General features: G+C 37.6%; 1 protein-coding gene across 1 annotated transcript in view; it reads right to left on the bottom strand.

The window, feature by feature from the left end:
* The window catches only part of SYNE1 (spectrin repeat containing nuclear envelope protein 1), a 430,148-nt gene extending 411,300 nt beyond the window's left edge, over positions 1 to 18,848 (bottom strand). The window contains exon 1 of the mRNA XM_058534130.1: positions 18,581 to 18,848. Coding sequence (XP_058390113.1) covers positions 18,581 to 18,644 — 64 coding nt within the window. The 5' untranslated portion in view covers positions 18,645 to 18,848. The remainder of the gene's footprint in view (positions 1 to 18,580) is intronic.
* Positions 18,849 to 19,326: the final 478 nt, after the last annotated feature.

Below are 19,326 nucleotides of genomic sequence, written 5' to 3'. Positions count from 1 at the left end.
TTTTATTTATACCACTGTGTCTTTTATTGTCTACTTAGCGTAAGAAAGCAGTAGCAAGCATTAAATTGCGTATTTGTCTTATAGCCTAGAAGGTCAGACACAAGCATTCTAATAAGGTACTACAAGTCAACAGATGAGTATTAAATACATGCAATGATATCTGGTAGGTAAAAAGTGGAAGATAAGGTAAGTGGAGACACAAGAACAGCTTGGATGATGAAAAGTACTACTTGGGTTGAACCCCAAAATAATGTGGGACTTGAAAACATTCAGTGACTTATTTGAAATGTCTCTCTTTTAGTACCAGCAAGAGCCAGCAAAGCCCAGTAATATTGGTCAGGACTGACCAATATATTAAATGTAGTGGCAGTTGACAAGCCCTGCAATTTCACATATAGTAACAAAGATGAACAGTGTAATGGTAAGAGGAGAGATCTGATGCGGCAAAAACCTTAGAGAAGGTGACAAAACAAGACAACAGATGGCGAGAGGCTACAAGGAACAGCTGCCACCACCTAGGTGAGAAGGAACTGATAGTCCAAACAAATTTCACCTTTGCATAGCTTTCTTTTAGACACAGAGGGATAAAATGTGTCATCTAAGCAATCATTTTTATTTAAGTGGCTAGTAAATGCTCATAATTGTGTCAAAAAAGTTTCCTAATACAAAAGCAAACAAGTGTTTATTTGCTGTCAAATAATTCAAAAGAGAAGCAAATGGATCCACTAAAAATGCGCCTCTGTGTTTTTCTTCTAACTAATGACGATCTTTTAGCTCCATCTCCCATGATGTTTCCTCCTTCTTCTTGGCTTTCTCCTCAGGCAGTCTAAACTCTCCTTGACGTTCACAGAAATTGAGAGATGGGAAAGAGTTAGAATTACTGGAGGAAAGTTTTCCTCTAGATGGCTCTTTATTTCATAAAGAAAAAAACGTAATCTGTAAAGTTCTCAGAAATACTGAACATGAATTTACGCACTGTGAAATTAGAAAGCTCTTACTTAAATATAGCCATGGCAAAAATGATATTTCAATAAGGACCTAACTGCCCGGTGAGGGTATGAACAAATAGTTTTCCTCTTTTTTTAATGGAGACTATGCTATGGTTCTCCCCATGTATTTATATTGTCATGTATTTGCAAGCCTAAAATCAGATAATTTGGGAAGATCTCCTTCTAAATCTAAGAAGACACCGAAAAGAACTTGTGAATGAGAATGCCTTTGTTGATCTGAGGTGGTCTGAGGTGGTCTAAGGTGAGAAAGCCTTGATCATTCAACTGAGTACAGGGTATATTCTAATGATTTACACCAAGCTAGGGAGCACTCATTTATACCAAAAGCAGGAACATTGGTAAAAGTTCAACAGGGAGATAAATGCCTAAAAATAGGAAGAAGACAAAGATTTGCTGATTATCAAGAAACAGGATTTATGGTTGATGGCACCAGTTATCAAGACAATGAACAATAGTAGACCTAGCTAGGCATAGGGTTAACTTAATTGAAGAAACAAAGATTCATCTAACTGGGTATTCCTCCTTAACCATGGGCTAATCAATAATTTTAGACAAACCGAAGAAGAGGAAGCAATAGGTTTAAGGTCGACTTTCATAACCAATGCCATTGAGACCTCCGGTAGGGGCCAATGAAGCAAATGAAAGACAACAGCCTAAGCTAAATGAGAAAACTACAGCAGGATAGGGATGTAAATGTTTTCCTTTCCTGAAGGACAAAGGAGCCAGGCAGGATACAGCCCTGCAGAATAGCTACAGAGGAAAAATGAAGTTCAAGTCATGGGCAGAGGGACGCCTTGGACACCCATAGAAAAGATTACAAATCATGATCTGAAATGATTTGAGAGTCACTAGACTTAGTAACAGTTCCAGTAGGAATGGAATTGAAACAGCACCGAGAGAAATTGTTCATAAGATGAGATCCACGGATTAGGCAACGTGAGACTATCTGAAAGATGAGTGAGGAGGGTATCTATTCCTGAAGTTGTTTCCATACTGACCCCTTTGCAATCAGTCACGGGCTGTGTGTAAAAAGCTACACATGCTTTGGAAGTTCATCTCCCGTGTTCATCGGCCACTTTGCTTGTTTACCCAGATGCTCCCTGTACTGGATTGCCTTGCCCCTTGATTCCCACTCATTTTGGTCAATGCTTATGCTCCTTCAATTGATGCCAAAGTCTGGAGCTCAGCAACTTGGAGATAAGATACTCAGTGGATCTTCTCCACTCTCCATTCCTCCACCATACTGACTCCTCCAACACTCAGCTTGAGAAAAATTTGGACACGTCTGCACTAGGTGAAAAATGGAGGGGATGTTAATTAGTACTTTCCATGGGCCTAAGTTACTTACTTCCTCATTTAAAAACAAACCGCATCTGGTAGTATGTATTTTTGTTATTTTAAATCCTTTCTGGAACGAGTAGGATATAAATAAAGCTTTCTCGTGATCTGAAACCAGGCCCAGAGCTGTTTTGTTTTTTTCTTATTACCTGCCGAGTTTTAGGTAGCTACTATTCTGAGAGAGAGAGAAGTGAGGGAGGGACTGAGTGAGTTCTGCTATAAGAACTAACTTGGAAGGAGAGAAGCCCCCTCTGTGGCCATTACCCACGAGCCAAGGAACAAAATAGACGAAAACATGAGACAGGTCAGAATGCAGAAGCAGCAGCAGAGGCCAGACCGGGAAGAGAATCTGTGTATTTCAGACTCAAGTAACTACTCTGCAGGTGAAATAATCGTTGCCAGGAAGATGAGACAAGACTTCAGCATCTCGGCGCCTATTATTTTCATGACTTCTCACTCCCACTCACAGCATAAAACTGAGAGCTGAGACAGTTGTCTGAGTGATTCAAGGAAAAGGAAAATAAAACTCTAATACCTCAATTGCCTCTATATTACATTGGAGTCGGAGACTTTTTTTGGCCTGCATCCTGGATTTCAACATTATATTCTGCAATATAAGGACTAAATTCAGCTTTAGTATAAAACATCTGGCGTTACTTTGCAAAAATGTTTGTGTCATTTTAAATGAAACGCTGCTGACAGCTCTGCCTTTAGCTGCATGGAAATCAGCCTGATCAGAAGAAAGGAAGCGTTAGCTCCTGACATAAATCTCCTTTCAGAAGTTTCCATTCAAGCTGGATGTGGATGCCAAGAGAACGACTGTCTTTCCAGGTTAATTGGTTTGACTATATCTGAAGAAATGTTTGGGGACTTCATTTGAAAATATTCCATAATAATAGGAAATTTATACAAACATATTCAAACTTTTAAGTCACTGATAATGATGATAAAACTTTTACCATCTTATTGTTCGGGAAACTTGTCCATCAAAATGATTATAAAACTGATTGTTAAAAGGCATAAACTATCTCATATTTGTTCTATGTCTCTTAAAGTAAAATTCAATACAGAAAGAAAAGCATCCTATGTTCAATGATTATCGATCTGATCTATAATAATGAAAAACTAGACACAGTAGAGGATTAGTTAAACCAACAACGGTACATATCTAAAATGGAATATTATTTAACCATTCAGTGTTAATGTAGATTTGTATTTATTGACGTGTGAAGATGTGCGCAATATAACTGCTTCATTAAAAAACCCACAGGACATAAAATAGCATTCACAGTTTAAACCCATTTTTCTTCATTTATGTGTGTGTATATTGAAAAACACCTGGAAAGATATATACCAAAATACTTACATCTATCTATCTTCTATCTGTCTATCTACCTATCTATCTGTCTGTCTGTCTGTCTGTCTAATCTATCTATCCATCCATCATTTAGCTAGCTAGCTAGCTAATTTCTCTATCTATCTATCAATGTGGTGGTATTGGAAAGATTATCATTTTGTTCTTTATACTCTTCTATGTTGTTGAATTTTAAGAAACATATTACTGAGCCAGCCCTTATGGCCTAGTGGTTCAAGTTTGGCGCCCTCTGATTCAGCAGTCCAGGTTCAGTTCCCGGGCATGGAACCAAACCACTTATCTGCCAGTGTGGTGGCAGCTCCCATAGAAGAACCAGAAGGACTTACTATAGTATACACAACTATGTACTGGGGCCTTAGGGGGGAAAAGGGAAGGAAAAAGGAGGAAGATTGGCAACAGATGTTAGCTTAGGGCAAATCTTTCCCAGAAAAAAAAGAAACATATTACTTGTATAATCTGGGAAAACTAAGCTATTTAAATTCTAGAAAAAAATTTAGACACCTATTAAATATATGTTTTGGCTAATCTCACTGATAGAGTGCTAAAGATAATCGCTACAGTTTATGAAGAATATTTTTGCTTAAAGGACAAAAATCTTACTAATTTTCCTTTTGAACTTCTTTTGGTCTATGTGGCTAAAAAAGTAATGAGAAAATCTCTACATTTTCTAGGCATCACATTTTCTGTGTTAAATTATTACATAGCTAACTAGCAATGAAGAAATAAAGAAATAGACTCATGTTTCCTCTCTTAAACCAGAAACAAAAGCCACTTGGTACTTCAAAGCAGCAATTGTTCTTGAAATGTAATGGGAGTGTCTAATGTTCTGTATCAATAATCTGACCCACATTAGAAGTTATTTTGGATAACAGGAAATAGTTTTCTTTATCAAATATATAAAAGCTCATATTAATGTGTAGCTGGTTATAAAGCAACTCTGCCAAGAGGAAATATATTACAGCACTTCAGCCCAGTGGTCTGCACTTAAGACTGATTCAACATTTTCCTTATAAAACTCCATTTTTGAGACATCAATAATTGAGCCAATTAAAACCAATTCCAGGTTGAAACTATGTATAGCTTTCTGAGCAGAAAAGGCTCTCTTTACAGTTTGGAGCATAGGAACAATTTTACTTTTCTAAATGCAGATGTTTAAAGATATTTTTGTGGTTGTGATTTGGGCTTAGAGCTTTTGCTAATTTAAAAAGGAATTTTAAAAAATATTCTTGGAGCGATATGTGTTCCTTAGAGTAATGCTTGGTTTTAAATAAAATGGGTAGAGTATGCTGTGCAACTAGTGCATACCTTCCCCAAAACAGAGTGAAAATATGAAGTTTAGGAAAGTAATAATTAACAATTACTATTCCTAAATGTCTTATATGTGGAACAAAAGCCAACTTTCCCTCGTATAATGAAAAATAGGTTAACATTACAAATCTGTGGCATAAATACACATGGTTACACTGCGGGGAAGGAAGTGAGCATCCTTCAACTCTCCATCTTCACAGTCTGTGGCTTGGCACTGCCTAAGAGAAGGAGCCACAGTTTGCTGTCTACAACCCAATGGCCCATCTGGAGCGTGGCAAGAGGGGAGCTCATTGGCAGTTCTGTCAGAATGTGGCCTAGTTTCCTAAAACCCGGCATGAGAATTAACATGAGGAAGGGCCAGTGCCCAAGCCAGAGCACAAACACAGCAGTAGCCAGGGAGGCTCTGGGGCTGCCTGGCGTTAGCCCAGGAGAAATCTCAACCAACTTCCAAAGGGTCCCCTGCCCCCCGTCCAGAGTGACTCAATGCAAAATTCTTCCGTGGTGGTTACAACCTGGTCACTAGCTTTGAAGTCCCTGAAGGGGCAGGATGTCACTGTCATTTTCAGAGTTAGATCCTTATGTTTAACACAATATCTAGAACATAGAAGGTATTCAATTTATATTTGGCGTAGGAATGGAATATCTGCTGAATTGCCACTCATTACTGCATTTCACAAACAAAAGATCACACAAATGCAAAGAAACTAATCAATCCTATGGCAAAGCTTTCAGAAGAAAAAACGTCCTTGAGAACAACATTATTTTTTAACCTATAGCCTAATAGTTAATATTTACTAGTTCAAGTGACTACGGCAAATAAGTAGTACTTATAGAGAAATTTTTGCAACAGCCCTGTTGAAGCAACAGTTTAAAAGTGAAGTGATGAGTTAAAGATTTCTCTCTCTCTCTATCTCCCTTCAAAGGCACATCGTGGAGGAGGTGAATTTACTAACCTAACATCCATTCAACAAATATTCAGTGGACATTTACTACATTTTGCAAAGTTGAAGAAGACGTTGGCTCTATGGTCAACAGCTCCAAACTATTTGTAATAAGTGCTCTAATTAGAAGTAAATACGAAGGGCATAATTTTATACAAAGCAAGCACATACTAAATATCAACCTTGCTTTTCAAGTCAGAACAGAGCTAAAAAGGCAATGCTTATTCATAAGCCATATAAGTTGATCAGGAGGAGAAAATTCTATTAAATTTCATAAATTTGGAGAGAGTCAGATAATCTAGGTTCTAGTCCTATTTTGCCTTAACTAGATGCATGACTTTGTACAAATCATTTAATTTTTAGGAATTTTAGTTACTCATCTTTAAAAATTGGAGTTAGACAAGTTGATCTTTTACGATTTCTTCCCTCAAAAATTATGGGATTCTGTAAGTCTTTCAGAACACTTAGATTTCAACCATTAAGTGTCACCTAGGAAATCTAAAAAATGCAGCTGTTTTTGAGTAAAGTTAAATAGACAAAGTTGGATTTTTACTGTAACTAGCCATCTTCCAAACATTTATAAATAATTAATGGAGTTTATGTGACCATTGCTATCATCCTATTATACTCATAAAAGTAGCTCCAATACTCAATGTTGTCATGAAACTATTCTTTTTATTTATCTTTTATTTTTAGTTTTTGCTGAGGAAGATTCACCCTGAGCTAACAGCCATTGCCAATCTTCCTCTTTTTGCTTGAGGAAGATTCGCCCTGAGCTAACATCTGTGCCAATCTTCCTCTATTTTGTATGTGAGTCACTGCCACAACATGGCGGCCAGTGAGTGGTGTAGGTCCATGCTCGGGAACCGAACCTGGGCCACCAAAGTGGAGTGTGCTGAACTTAACCACTAGGCTATGGGGCCAGCCCTGAAACTATTCTTTTTAAAAGTACAAAGCAACAAAAGAAGAAAAGCTTTAAAATACATCAGAAATAACATTCCTTCATTGTTTATCTGATTATTATTGTGGTGATGGGAGTTAATGGAGCCATTTTACCACAAAGGTGAGATATGCATTTCATAGAAAACAAACATTCTAAAATCAAATAGAAAGTGTTAAAAACTGCTACTTGTATACATGTTTCTAGTCTGATTTAAACATGCTTCATATTAATTTATTAAATTCATTAATGATGCATAGGTGTCTCCCTACCACAATTATGTAAATAAAGAAGTATTATGACATTAGAACACAAAACGATCTCAGAATATCTGACTCTCACTGTATGAGACCTATGAACTTGGCAATGCTTTCATGACTGTTTTCACACCTTTTGACTTGTAAACACAAGTGCAATGCACTCTTTAGGGATTTTTCACAACTTCGCTGAATAAGGTAAAGTCAAGAGACAGAAATTTCCACAAAATCATTTTGTATGCCATACATCCCATTTCTTACAAATTTGACTATAGTGCTACTAATTGCAGGGACAGAGAAATTAAAGGGATATAATTAGCATGAACATATCCAGAAATAAAAAAAAAAATTGCTAGTTTCTCATCATGATTATTCAGTATGACCTAAATGTTTTTGGTAGAAAACTAGATATTAAGATAATTAATATTTCCTTTTGATGAAATGTATAGGCAAGCTTCAATTCACTAAGTGGCCATGAATTCATTTTCATGATAAGTTATTTTGAACCTAAAAAGATAAATTTGTGAGTGATGGGAAGCTCCCATCCCCCGTGTATTGAACCCACAGAGCAGTTGGCTAATAGAAGTGGTAGTGCTCAAAGACTAGCTTTGTGTTCTGGTCCAGGGAGTGTGGAGATGAGGATGAGAGAGAGTGTTCCTCCTCTCATTTGCAAGATTGTTTCCAGATAAAATTTTGAAATAGCTAAGGGCTGTCTTTGATGTTTTGCTTTTTTTCCTCTTCATCCTTTTCCACTTCTTAATTTCTCTTTTCTGATGGCCCTAAAGTCCTCAGGGCCCCAAGCCCTACAAAGTGTGATCTCCTGTGAGTGGTGGCCTCATGGCCTCTTGAGTATTGCACAGGGCCCTGCACTCAGATGGGCCCCACACATGGCTTAATGCTCTGTTGCATATTAATTATTCTTAATAACTGTTCAAAAAAGGGCCATGCATTTTTATTTTGTGCTGGGCCAAAATAAAAGAATTATGTAGCCAGTCTTGCCTCCTACCCATAATGATCCAGTGATCATTAGCAACTATGCCAAAGAATAACCGTAAAGGAATATGAACTAATGTATAAATATCGAGTTACCCCTCAATTCTCTCAGTGATTGGAGTTCCTCAAATATCTACTTATGACCTTGGCTTATCACTTCACTGCCCTAGAACTCTGTTATTTCATCTGCAAAATAAGAACATCAAATTATAAACTATAAGTCCCCTTCCAATCTTTTTTTTTTTAATTTATTTTTTATTTTTTTTGTGAGGAAGATCAGCCCTGAGCTAACATCCATGCTAATCCTCCTCTTTTTCCTGAGGAAGACCGGCTCTGAGCTAACATCTATTGCCGATCCTCCTCCTTTTTTTTCCGCCAAAGCCCCAGTAGATAGTTGTATGTCATAGCTGCACATCCTTCTAGTTGCTGTACGTGGGACGCGGCCTCAGCATGGCCGGAGAAGCGGTGCCTCAGTGCGCGCCCAGGATCCGAACCCCAGGCTGCCAGCAGCAGAGCGCGCGCACTTAACCGCTAAGCCACGGGGCCGGCCCCTCCCCTTCCACTATAAACTACTGCATCACCCTATATAAAACTAGGGACCTGGGCTTTTACGAGTGAGCTGTTTTCAACTCAGGCAAAATAAAAGATTACACGAAAATAATCTAGACCATTAAATGATCTGCTACCCTGGTCAATTTACTTAAACACAACTGCATGTTTTTGTGGAAATTTAATTTATTCATTCATTTATTCATTAAACATATACTTACCCATCATCATATCTATCATCTAGTTTATAAATTCCTTGTTAATTATCATGCCATTCCAGCAGCCTACAGCCCCATAAGGATAGGAATTCTGTATATCATGTTTATATCTATAGTCAGAGGACTTGGACACAGTACATGCTAGGAAAATACTTCTTAAATACAGGAAAATACAGGAATGTACAATTGAATGAAGTGAATACCCACTAAACGTCAAGTTTTGTGTTCAGTACTGGAGATCCAGAGTTGAATAAGACAACACTCCTATCCTCAAGGTTCTAATATTCTAATGCGACACAGAGAGAAAGAAACCATTACAGACTGATGTAATCAATACTTTAATAGAAGCATGTTCCAAGTAGAGTACAAAGGAGGAATCCTCTCACTTTGGCTGGTGGTATTGGAAAAGGCTTCACGGAAGAGATGATGTTTGAGCTGAGTCTTAGAGCCTGAGTAGAAGCCCAGGTAAATAAAAAAGACAAAGGAGAGAGAGAACAGGCAAGGACATGGACGTGAGATCAAAGCCAGCTTGAGGAGAACTAGAAGTGGTTCAGGGTGATTGGAACACCGGAATCAGTGGAGGGTGATCAGAAACAAAGATAGGAAGATTAAAAGGAACCAGATAATGATGATCCTTTATGCATAATGAACTTATCATGAAGGTTCTGATGAGTCATTGTGGGCTTTTAAACAGGGAAAAGGACACAGTCAAAGTTGTATTTTGAAAGATCTCTCGTTACAATAACAAGGGTACAATCTAGTTTAACTCCCAGGTTTCTAGGTAAGAATTCCACATTTTTCTGTTCAGTATTGAAGTGATGAATGCTCATATCAACCACAACTGGAGAGAGTGAGATAATCTGTGAGAAGTATCAGAAAAGCAAAGGAGCTGAAAATGTAGGTCATGGGTGTGTAATTAATATAATTCTTGGCAAAATGAACACTATGGCTAATGAAATAATAAGAACATCAACAACAACAGAAGCAACACAAGATAAGTCTTGAAAATCTCAAAATCCTTCCTAAAGCAGTAAACAGGTGAACAGTACAATAGAGAATAAACAGATAAAAGGGATTCAAAGTGCCAATGTGAACAATGTTGGTGACACATGTGAGAATAAAAGGACAATTGTATAATTCAAGGTAAATAATTTTTTTAAACTTGGGTGGAGATGGGTGTTTACTAAACATGAAAGATTATTATCAGTAGAGGAAGGAATTGTTTGTTTTTAATCCAAGAGGTCATTGTGAACAATGGGGAAAAAAAAAAAAAAGAACAGTTACCATAGAAACCATTTTAAAATACTGAAGCAAACTTTACTACATCCAAGAAAATTTAAAATCTTATATAAATCATTTGACCCTGTTTGAGGCAGTTGCCAATGTCTTCTCCCAAATATTTTCATTCATTTATTTGAGTAGAAAAAATCAGAAAACTATGACTTGCCTATCCTCAGCATTATGGCAAAGCTGCACATATTCTTATATGATAACTTTTCAACTATTTGAATGAGTGCATGATTAACTGAATACTTATGATTATTAATTGCTTAATTAAATTACAGAACATTATACAAAATCAGGAACTGTGTATTTAGGTGTGAATACCACAAAAAGAATGTGTTAATATTCTCATCAGCCCCAATTAGAAAGAAAATAGAAGAGAAAAATAATAACCTACGATGTGAATTGTTTTTGTAAGGCTCTTAAGATATATGAGGGATTTATTATATGAAATTTAAAGTCTAGTATTTTTTTCCCCTCACAAGTATCTATTACCTTAAATTATACATTAAGGAAACTCTAAAGTTCATGGGCACCTGTGTGGTCTTCATTCCTCCTACAGAAGTCAACTCAAAGTCCCAGGTCTGATTGAGCACAGGCAGGGTTAAATAGCTACCAGTACAGTAGAAGAGTTTTCCTAAATGCAAATATAGTGTTCCCAAATTCAGTTACAGTACTTTTGGGAAGGGTACCTTCCCAGTCTTGATGGAGAGGAAATCCCAGAGTCCTCACAACGTTCCAGGTAATCCAAACACCTATAATGTCATATTTTCTCTTTTCTTTTCAAGAAACTGTGCCCTAGAGGAGCTAATTGAACAACCACCGAAGCAATGAAAATAGACGACACTGACTCCGTGAGGATTTTCTCCAAAACGTGACAGGAATGCTATTACTTTTGTTATGTGGGAAGAATCTAGAAAAATAATGTCAAGGGGTACAAGTGGAGATTTATGAGAGCAGTAGGTGCACAAGGAAGGAAGGCACTGAGACGCAACAGTCACACACAAGTGTCCAAGTGGCATCAGTGGGAGTATCATTCTCGTGAAGACCATCTTTCAGTTCATGGCCGGGCCCCCAATGCCACAAGAATGGAGAACTGACTGGGGCCCGAGTGAAAGACATTTTATCCTTAGGATGCATTGTTGATTGGGCTCTACTTAAAGTAAAGAATTCTATTTACTAAATTTTTAAGGAATTGCTGCTATCCAATTAACTTCCAAGAACCTTGCAACTCTTTATGGGCAATGCATAGAGTCACTCTTTTATTCTCCCAGAAATGATTTTGAAACTATAGGCACATGTCTCTGCACTTGTTCAGCCTGATATTTATATATAAAAAACACATAGCCTTTTTATATACTATAAACATTTAAAACATGAACTTTTTTTTTTTTTTGGTGAGGAAGATTGGCCCTGAGCTAACATCTGTTGCCAATCCTTCTCTTTTTTGCTTGAGGGATATTGTCCCTGAGCTAACATCTGTGCCAATCTTCCTCTATTTTGTATGTGGGATGCCTCCACAGCATGGCTTGATGAGCGGTGTGTAGGTCCACGCCTGGGATCTGAACTTGCGAACCCCAGGCCGTTGAAGTGGAGTGCATGAACCCAACCACAACGCCACCAGGCTGGCCCCTAAACATGAACTTTTTAAGAACGTTAATAGCATTAACACAATTGATCACTCCCTCCTTGAATTCTTTCTTTCCTTGGCTTCCAGATCTTCCTTCTCTCTTCCCTCTTCTTACCACATAGGCTGCAACTTCTCGGTCTCAGATGTGGGACCCTCCTCATTCCCCCATCCTCCATGCTGGATGCTTTATTTCTCAAATATCCTCTCTTTTCTATCTGCCCTAGTTTCCTGGGTGGTGTCAACCAATCCCACATCTTTAAATACTATCTGTATGCTCATGATTTCCAAATGTTTTCTCCAGCTGTGTCATCTCCCTTGATCTCTACAGTCATGTATACTCAACCACTTTCTTGGATGTCCTCCAGGCATCTAAAATGTAACATGTGCAAAAAAAAGCTCTCGATTTTTCTCGTCAATCCTGTTCCCAACAATCTTCTTTTGGGACTTCTTTGTCTTTCTTCATTTCAAAATGAAAAATGAGGAGGCCAACTTTCCTTCCTCTCTCTCATACACCACATCCAATCCATCAGCAAATTATTTGGGCTTTACTTTCAAAATATATCTAGATTTTTACTACTTCTCTCCCCATCCACTGTTTAATATCTAATCCAAGCCACTCATCTCTCTTGCAACTTAACAAAATTACCTCCCTTCTGGTCTTCCTGCTTCCATCATTGAAAATCAATATGATATTAAATACATTGTACTCACTCAACAAATACTTATGAAATATCTTCATTATTAAATGCACTATGCTAGTCAACGTGTAGGGCACTGACGTGAGTGTGACCCAGTTTTTGCCTTCAAGGTGTTTATATTCTGAGTGGGTGGATTAGACATATACACGTACCGTAATGCAAAGCAATGCTAGGTAATTGCCATAAGAGTGCTACGAAGTGTTAAAGGAATTTACTCGAAGGAGAGAGAATTTCTGATTATATCCACAATAAAGCCTTTGCTGAGGAGGCTGTGTTTAAGTTGGGCCTTGAAGATAAGTCAAGTTTTAGGAGCAGTCAACAGAGCTCATTCCTGAAAGTGCCCCAGCAAGAGACAGAAGAGTCAGGGCATCTTAAGAGCATTGCAAGTTGTGCCATTTGGCAGACATCTAGGGATAGGTAAGGGAGCTGGAGGAGACAAATGCTGGGCATTTAAGACAGAGTTGGAAGAGGGAAGCCAAGCCAAAGAAGCTGGGACTTTAATAGGGAAGTCAAGAAATCAAAGAAGATTTTCACCATGGGGATAACAAAATTAAAGTACTATGTTAAAAGGAACTAATTTGGAGGCAATGGGTGGGAATGCTCTAAGTTTTATTTGTAGGCCTTAGAGGCTCCTACATCCACACACTATATCAAGAGCAATAAAGTGTGCCCACACCCCCATTAAATATATTTGTACATATATAATTTTTGAATTTACTTGATTTACATTTGACTAGTTGACATAATTTTAGCATTTGTAAACCTCTGTTAATTTTAATTTAGCAGTTCTCTTTTTCTATTGGAAAGCCAATATTTTTGCAGGCCCTTGAAGACCCTGAAGTCCTCAGGCACTTTATCCATAATGCACAATGGATAAAATGGCTCTGCAGGGCTGGCCCAGTGGCGTAGTGATTATGTTTGCTCACTCTGCTTCTGCGGCTCGGAGTTCGTGGGTTCAGATCCCAGGTGTGCGGACCTACACACCACTCGTTAAGCCACGCTGTGGCAGTGTCCCACATACAAAATAGAGGAAGGTTGGCACAGGTGTTAGCTCAGGGCCAATCTTCCTCAAAACTACCAACAACAAAAAAATGGCTCTGCAAACAGAAAGGCTTGGAGGATCATGAAACAATGTAAATGCTTTAACGCACTTAAAAGTAATATGAACATGTAATATACTTTTAGGAAGGAGAAATGTGTTTAAAGCATTACAGTTACAAAAACAATACACATATCTGAGAGGTCAATACGGTCACCCATTCAGGCTGGATATGTGCCCTTAAAGTGATTTTATGGTCAAAAAACCAATTTTGATTAAAAATAAAAATCAGATAAAAATTTTTTAAGAGGGCAGATAAGTAGGATTAAATTTAACTGGTTTCTTCTTTTGGTTTTACATATATTGTGACTAATTTCATCTTCAATTCATTAATTTAAGGATCATAATTTATCCATTTATTCATTAAATATGTATTTAACTATGATGTTCCAAAATATAAACAAACGATTTTTGTTTTGTGCTGAGTTTTGTTTAGTATTTAAATTCAAAATACTATCACACAGCATTCATTATAGGAGGAAAGAGATTAAACCAAAAGGAGAATTTCAGCTTAAAAACAATAAATGGATTTTTGACTCTGTTTTGTGGTTTAATAAGAATATTCATTAAGTCAGAGTAATAAAGTATAGAACTTAATCTCTCAAGGCACTATAAAAAAATCATAATCTTCACAAAATGGCAAACTTTTTCTTTCCCAATGCTTATTTGATGTTAAACTAAAAGAAATTATGTCTTCATTGTTTATTTATTGTTGTTTATTCTACTTCTCAGTCAACTTTTTTGTTAGTCTGAGGTTGTCTTCTACAGTGGAATAGATTTATAGGAAATATTATATTGAACCAAGAAAAGTTTAAAGTTGCTCATAAAAACAATTTTAGGGGCAGGTCATGATTACTATTTACTGAACAGTTAGCAAATTTCATAGATATATCTCAAAGAGTAAGAATGCTTATCCCTTTTCTCATTTATTTTTCTTTGAATTTATTCACAAGGCTTAAAAATCAAAATTTGACCTTGCAGTCAATAATCCTCCTTTTTTATTAAAATGATCTCTACATGACACCTTAGCTTGCCCATTTGAATATTCTCTAGCATTCACCACTAGCTCAATGAGGTTGCGTTGATTCCCCCCCTCTTACAATAATAAACACTGATATGTTAATTTAAAAATCCTGAAAATGTAATAGATTATCTTTAAATGAAAAAGATGTATTTGATAAGTCAGTCAAAAAGTCCTTTTTAGGCAAATGTTATGCAGCAGCATGATGAAATTTACAAAGAGCCTTAAACTATTGTCACTATCTTAAAGAAATTTCTAATCTGAAGAGTTCAGACATATATTTTTTTAGATGTGACTAAAAAACTGAAGTAACTCCACAAGCCACCTGTTAAATGGATCCCTTAGTTAGCCTTTAAGAGCAGAAAATGTATATACTAGTTACGTGCATTTAAAATTTTAATACCCCTGTATTATTCTATTGTCCTGTATTTGCTTTTAAGGTTATATTTATTTATTTATTTATTTATTTTTTATAATTTTATTTATTTATTTATTTTTTCCCCCAAAGCCCCAGTAGATAGTTGTATGTCATAGTTGCACATCCTTCTAGTTGCTGTATGTGGGACGCGGCCTCAGCATGGCCGGAGAAGCGGTCTGTCGGTGTGCGCCCGGGATCCGAACCCGGGCCGCCAGCAGCAGAGCGTGAGTGCTTAACCGCTAAGCCACCAGGCCGGCCCATAAGGTTATATTTCAATTGATGAAAGTTACAGAAACATTCATTATTCTTAAGAGCAAAAGAAACTCTGCATGGCAGTCTGTCTGCTCATCCATAATTCAGGATCCCAGCCGAAAACATTATGCTCCAACAGACACAAATATTGGCAGAGGTGAGATGTTGAACTGCTACAATGGCAGCTAAATTATGTAGCAATCTGTGTGTGCGCTTTAACTTCCTAGCACTAGGCATCAAAATGAAAAGCAGAAAAACAGTCCACAATTATGGTTGCAAACTAAATAAACAGGACAGTAAAGCCAAGTTGTCATTATTCAACGCTACATGATTCTTATAAGTTATACACGGATCCCATATGACAGTAAAACCCAAGAGGAGGAAAAAACATCAGTTACTTGGATTATCTATCCAGACAAACAAAAGGGGATTCTAGAAGAATGTTCTTATGAATTTGAACTTTGAAAATAGTACCTCTAGTTCTATTATGTTGATATAAACTGATTTTTCCTAGAATAAATGCCCTCATTTGTCCTAATCATCTGAGCAATAATGCCAGCCCACCATTTATTAGGACCCTGGTCACTGGTTTGGAGTTCCAGTAGGTAGAAAAAGTTACTAAATACCCTTGACAGAAGACAGGTCTCCACTGCCAAGGGCGGTTATCTCTTGTTTGGACTCGAAGCATCAGTAAGATGCACAATGAGAACTGAGATGGAGGAGACACGAAGCTCGCCTGCCGAATGGGCAGAATAAACCCAGCAGGTCAATACGTTAACAGACATATCTGCCAGATCACCCTCACTTCCAGCCACTTCGTTTTGCTTCTGCTGATGCAGCCTAGCTATGTCGCATCTTGTGGCAGTGCAGACCTTACATTTTGTAGCCATTAATAACCTATATTTATATTAAATGAGTCATGCTGAAAACTAATGATAAATATCTAGTGCCCAGGAACTGTATCTCCTTCTGAATTGTAAGGTTTATTATTCTAACCTTGTCAGGTCCCCTTATGATGTTATAACTCTTTCTTTTACTAGAAAGGAAAAAATAACTAATATAGTAAGTAAAAATCACTTCATTATGTAATAAAATTACTAGTTTTATACAGCACAGAATATGTAAAACCATTAACATTCCTCCCAAAATCTGCATGACTAGAAAAACGTGCAACAAATGATCATGCCTGTGCCTTCTCATCCAATTTCCTTCCGGGACTATTGGAACAGCATGCCATATGACAGTATTTATAGTCTTTAAAGCACCTTTCATCTGTTATCTCACAGAGCTTGACAGCAATCTTGAGACGGCTAAGCGAGGTGAGACAGTCCACATTTTGCAAGTGGGGTCCCTAAATGCGGAGATGCTAAATAGGACACCCACTGTCACAGGCCTAGTGTAGGATGGGCGTGGGGGGATTCCACTACTTCCTCTCCTCCACACACTTCTCAAGAAAAATCACTTACATATCCACTACAAAAAATAATAACATAAAACACTGAGGTATCCCTTTCTACTCCCTAACCATTACCTTAATAAAAGAATTTCCTTTCAAGCCAAATAAAAATAAAGAGGAAAGTATCTGTAGGACCGTAATCCGATTCCGAATTAAGTTTTTCAAATTTACTGTTTATAATTTCTCTTTATTGTCAATATATATCTCATCTAGAGAATTTTCACATTTAATAGACTCAGAGGAAAATCTGCTTTATTACCCAATCATCGCTCCCACCCTTTTGTAAGGGACCTGTAGGTTTCCTTTCCATCGTTCTGTAGATGAGGTCACTGAGGGATAAAATGGTTCGGGAATTTGTGCCCAGACTAACAGCAAAGACAGACACAGACAGGGGAATGGAACTCCAAGTTCTGTGTTCCATCTACCCAAGTGAAGATGTACAACTTAAATTGGAGATCCTTAGCACTGGGCAGACCCAATCAGAGCTTTTTCAGCCTCGAGGAGATCTATGTTCACATATTCAACACGGATCTGTTCTTGTAATTAAACAGGCTTTTTCTGGCATGATGAGTAGGATCTTTCAGCAATAAATGTGAAACAAGCACCACTTGCACCGAGGCATCCCAGATCAGCCCGGGTAGAAATACATGAGTGAGAGTCACGTGACTGCAGACGCTTCACTCAAATTGGTGGTCTCTGGGCAGACATGGAGAAAGACCCAGTTCCACCAATCTCCTGATTTTCTATAGCTGTGAGCATGTTCTGGGCCGCGAATATCCAGATTTAAGAGTTTAGTCTGTATTTGAGAGTCAAGAGTGCTTAACTGGAAATTCCTGCTATGCCCATCAAATATATTATAAGCAAAGAAAGTGGGGTTGTGACAGGTTAATATGATGGCTGTGGTGCAAAACCATAATGACCCCTTGCTGGAGATACTAGAAAACCTAAAATCCAACCTATGACATTATATTTAAGCTTTCCTGACAAAGACTAGAGCAAAACCCTGCTAAATATCGATATTTTTAAATCCTAAAAATATCCATTTGAAGCCTGGGAGAGCCGGCATTGGGATTGTAACAGAGAAGCAATATTTTCATCTACCTATAGATGAGGATTATTTTTATGGTTCAAGGAATTTACATATTTAACAAAAATTCACAATTAGGAATTTATCTATGAGCTGCCATAACATTTCACTGTTAACTCTCAACGGTTTGCTGTTAGAGAAGGAACACTAGTGAGGGATGTGGTTCCAGGCCATATGCTGCCACTAACCATTAATCTCGTCACATCATTTCACTCCTCTGGCATCTTTGCCTCATCTCGCTTAAAGACTTTCTGGATCTCTAAGGACTTTCTAGTTAGGATAAGTAAACCACTACTTTACTTATCTGACTATAGCATATAGTTATTGTCTACCATTGTCATGATAACCTTATCGGGGCACCGTCACGATGTTGTATTGTCATCAGTTATTGACGGACAGTTTGGTGGTAACTCTGAATACCCAGCTGGACACTGAATAACCACTAAGGTCACACTAATGCAGGTACAAAAGGAAAAAAGGAGCTTTGCCTTTTTCCTACATAAAGAAGACAGTATCTTAAAATAGCATGGACTAGTTTGAAAACACTGGGATAAAACACATCATTTTGCTATTCTTTGCTGTGGTTTCATAAAGCTGAATAAAAAAGCAAGCCAATTGAAAAGATTCTAAGGTAAGTTGCTCTTTGAAATTTAAAGCCTATTAAAAAACCCAAACCAAAACAAACCCCGACCTTTCTGCCCCTTACCTTGCAGTCTTTGCATTACATTGGCGATGTCGCGAGATCGCGAGGTTGTTCTGGAGGCTGCCATGGTGCCTCCTGTAGCAGAAAACCAACACTAGAGACTCTTCGCCCAAGACAGCGCAGCACTACGCCACTCCAGAAAACATACTTGAACTTCTCCAGATCTATCGAGTCATAAACGAATCCCAGGCACTTGCAACAGTCAGTGAGGAGACAGCACTCCCAGAGATCGAACCACTTCTTTTGCTTTAAGACTATCTTCTTAAATGAACTCAGGAACCTGAAAAACAAATAGAAAAGGTACAATATTTTTAAAAACTCTACATAGGTCACCCTAGTGCTAAAAGGAGACCTATTTTTACTCAGTTTGAATAGATGATTCATTACCAAGTGAAGTAACTAATGTAAAAATACTTCTATGAAGTGGTAGGCACATGCTAGGAATTCTTACGATATTTGATAAAATATATACATACTTGAGACGCACACAATAAAGTCAGTTGCTAAAAGGAGGCATGTTCACTCTTATCCCATGTTTTCATTTTAAACCATAAACTTTTTTCATTGATTTACGAAAGTACTCAAAACACTGAGTTCTACTTCTCAATATTCACAGGTTCTCTTCTCTACGCTATTCTAGCCTGCTTTGTGCACAAAGTGTGCAGTGTTTTGCTCTGTTTCGTTTGTACACTTTTCAGGAATGAGATCGAATCTTAGGTCCTAATAATTTGATGAATTGAAACTGTATA

This window comes from Diceros bicornis, chromosome 39, assembly GCF_020826845.1.
Source record: "Diceros bicornis minor isolate mBicDic1 chromosome 39, mDicBic1.mat.cur, whole genome shotgun sequence".
Lineage (NCBI taxonomy): Eukaryota > Metazoa > Chordata > Mammalia > Perissodactyla > Rhinocerotidae > Diceros > Diceros bicornis.
The sequence above is the reverse complement of the archived record's forward strand: the minus strand, read 5'-3'. Positions and strand labels throughout refer to the sequence as shown.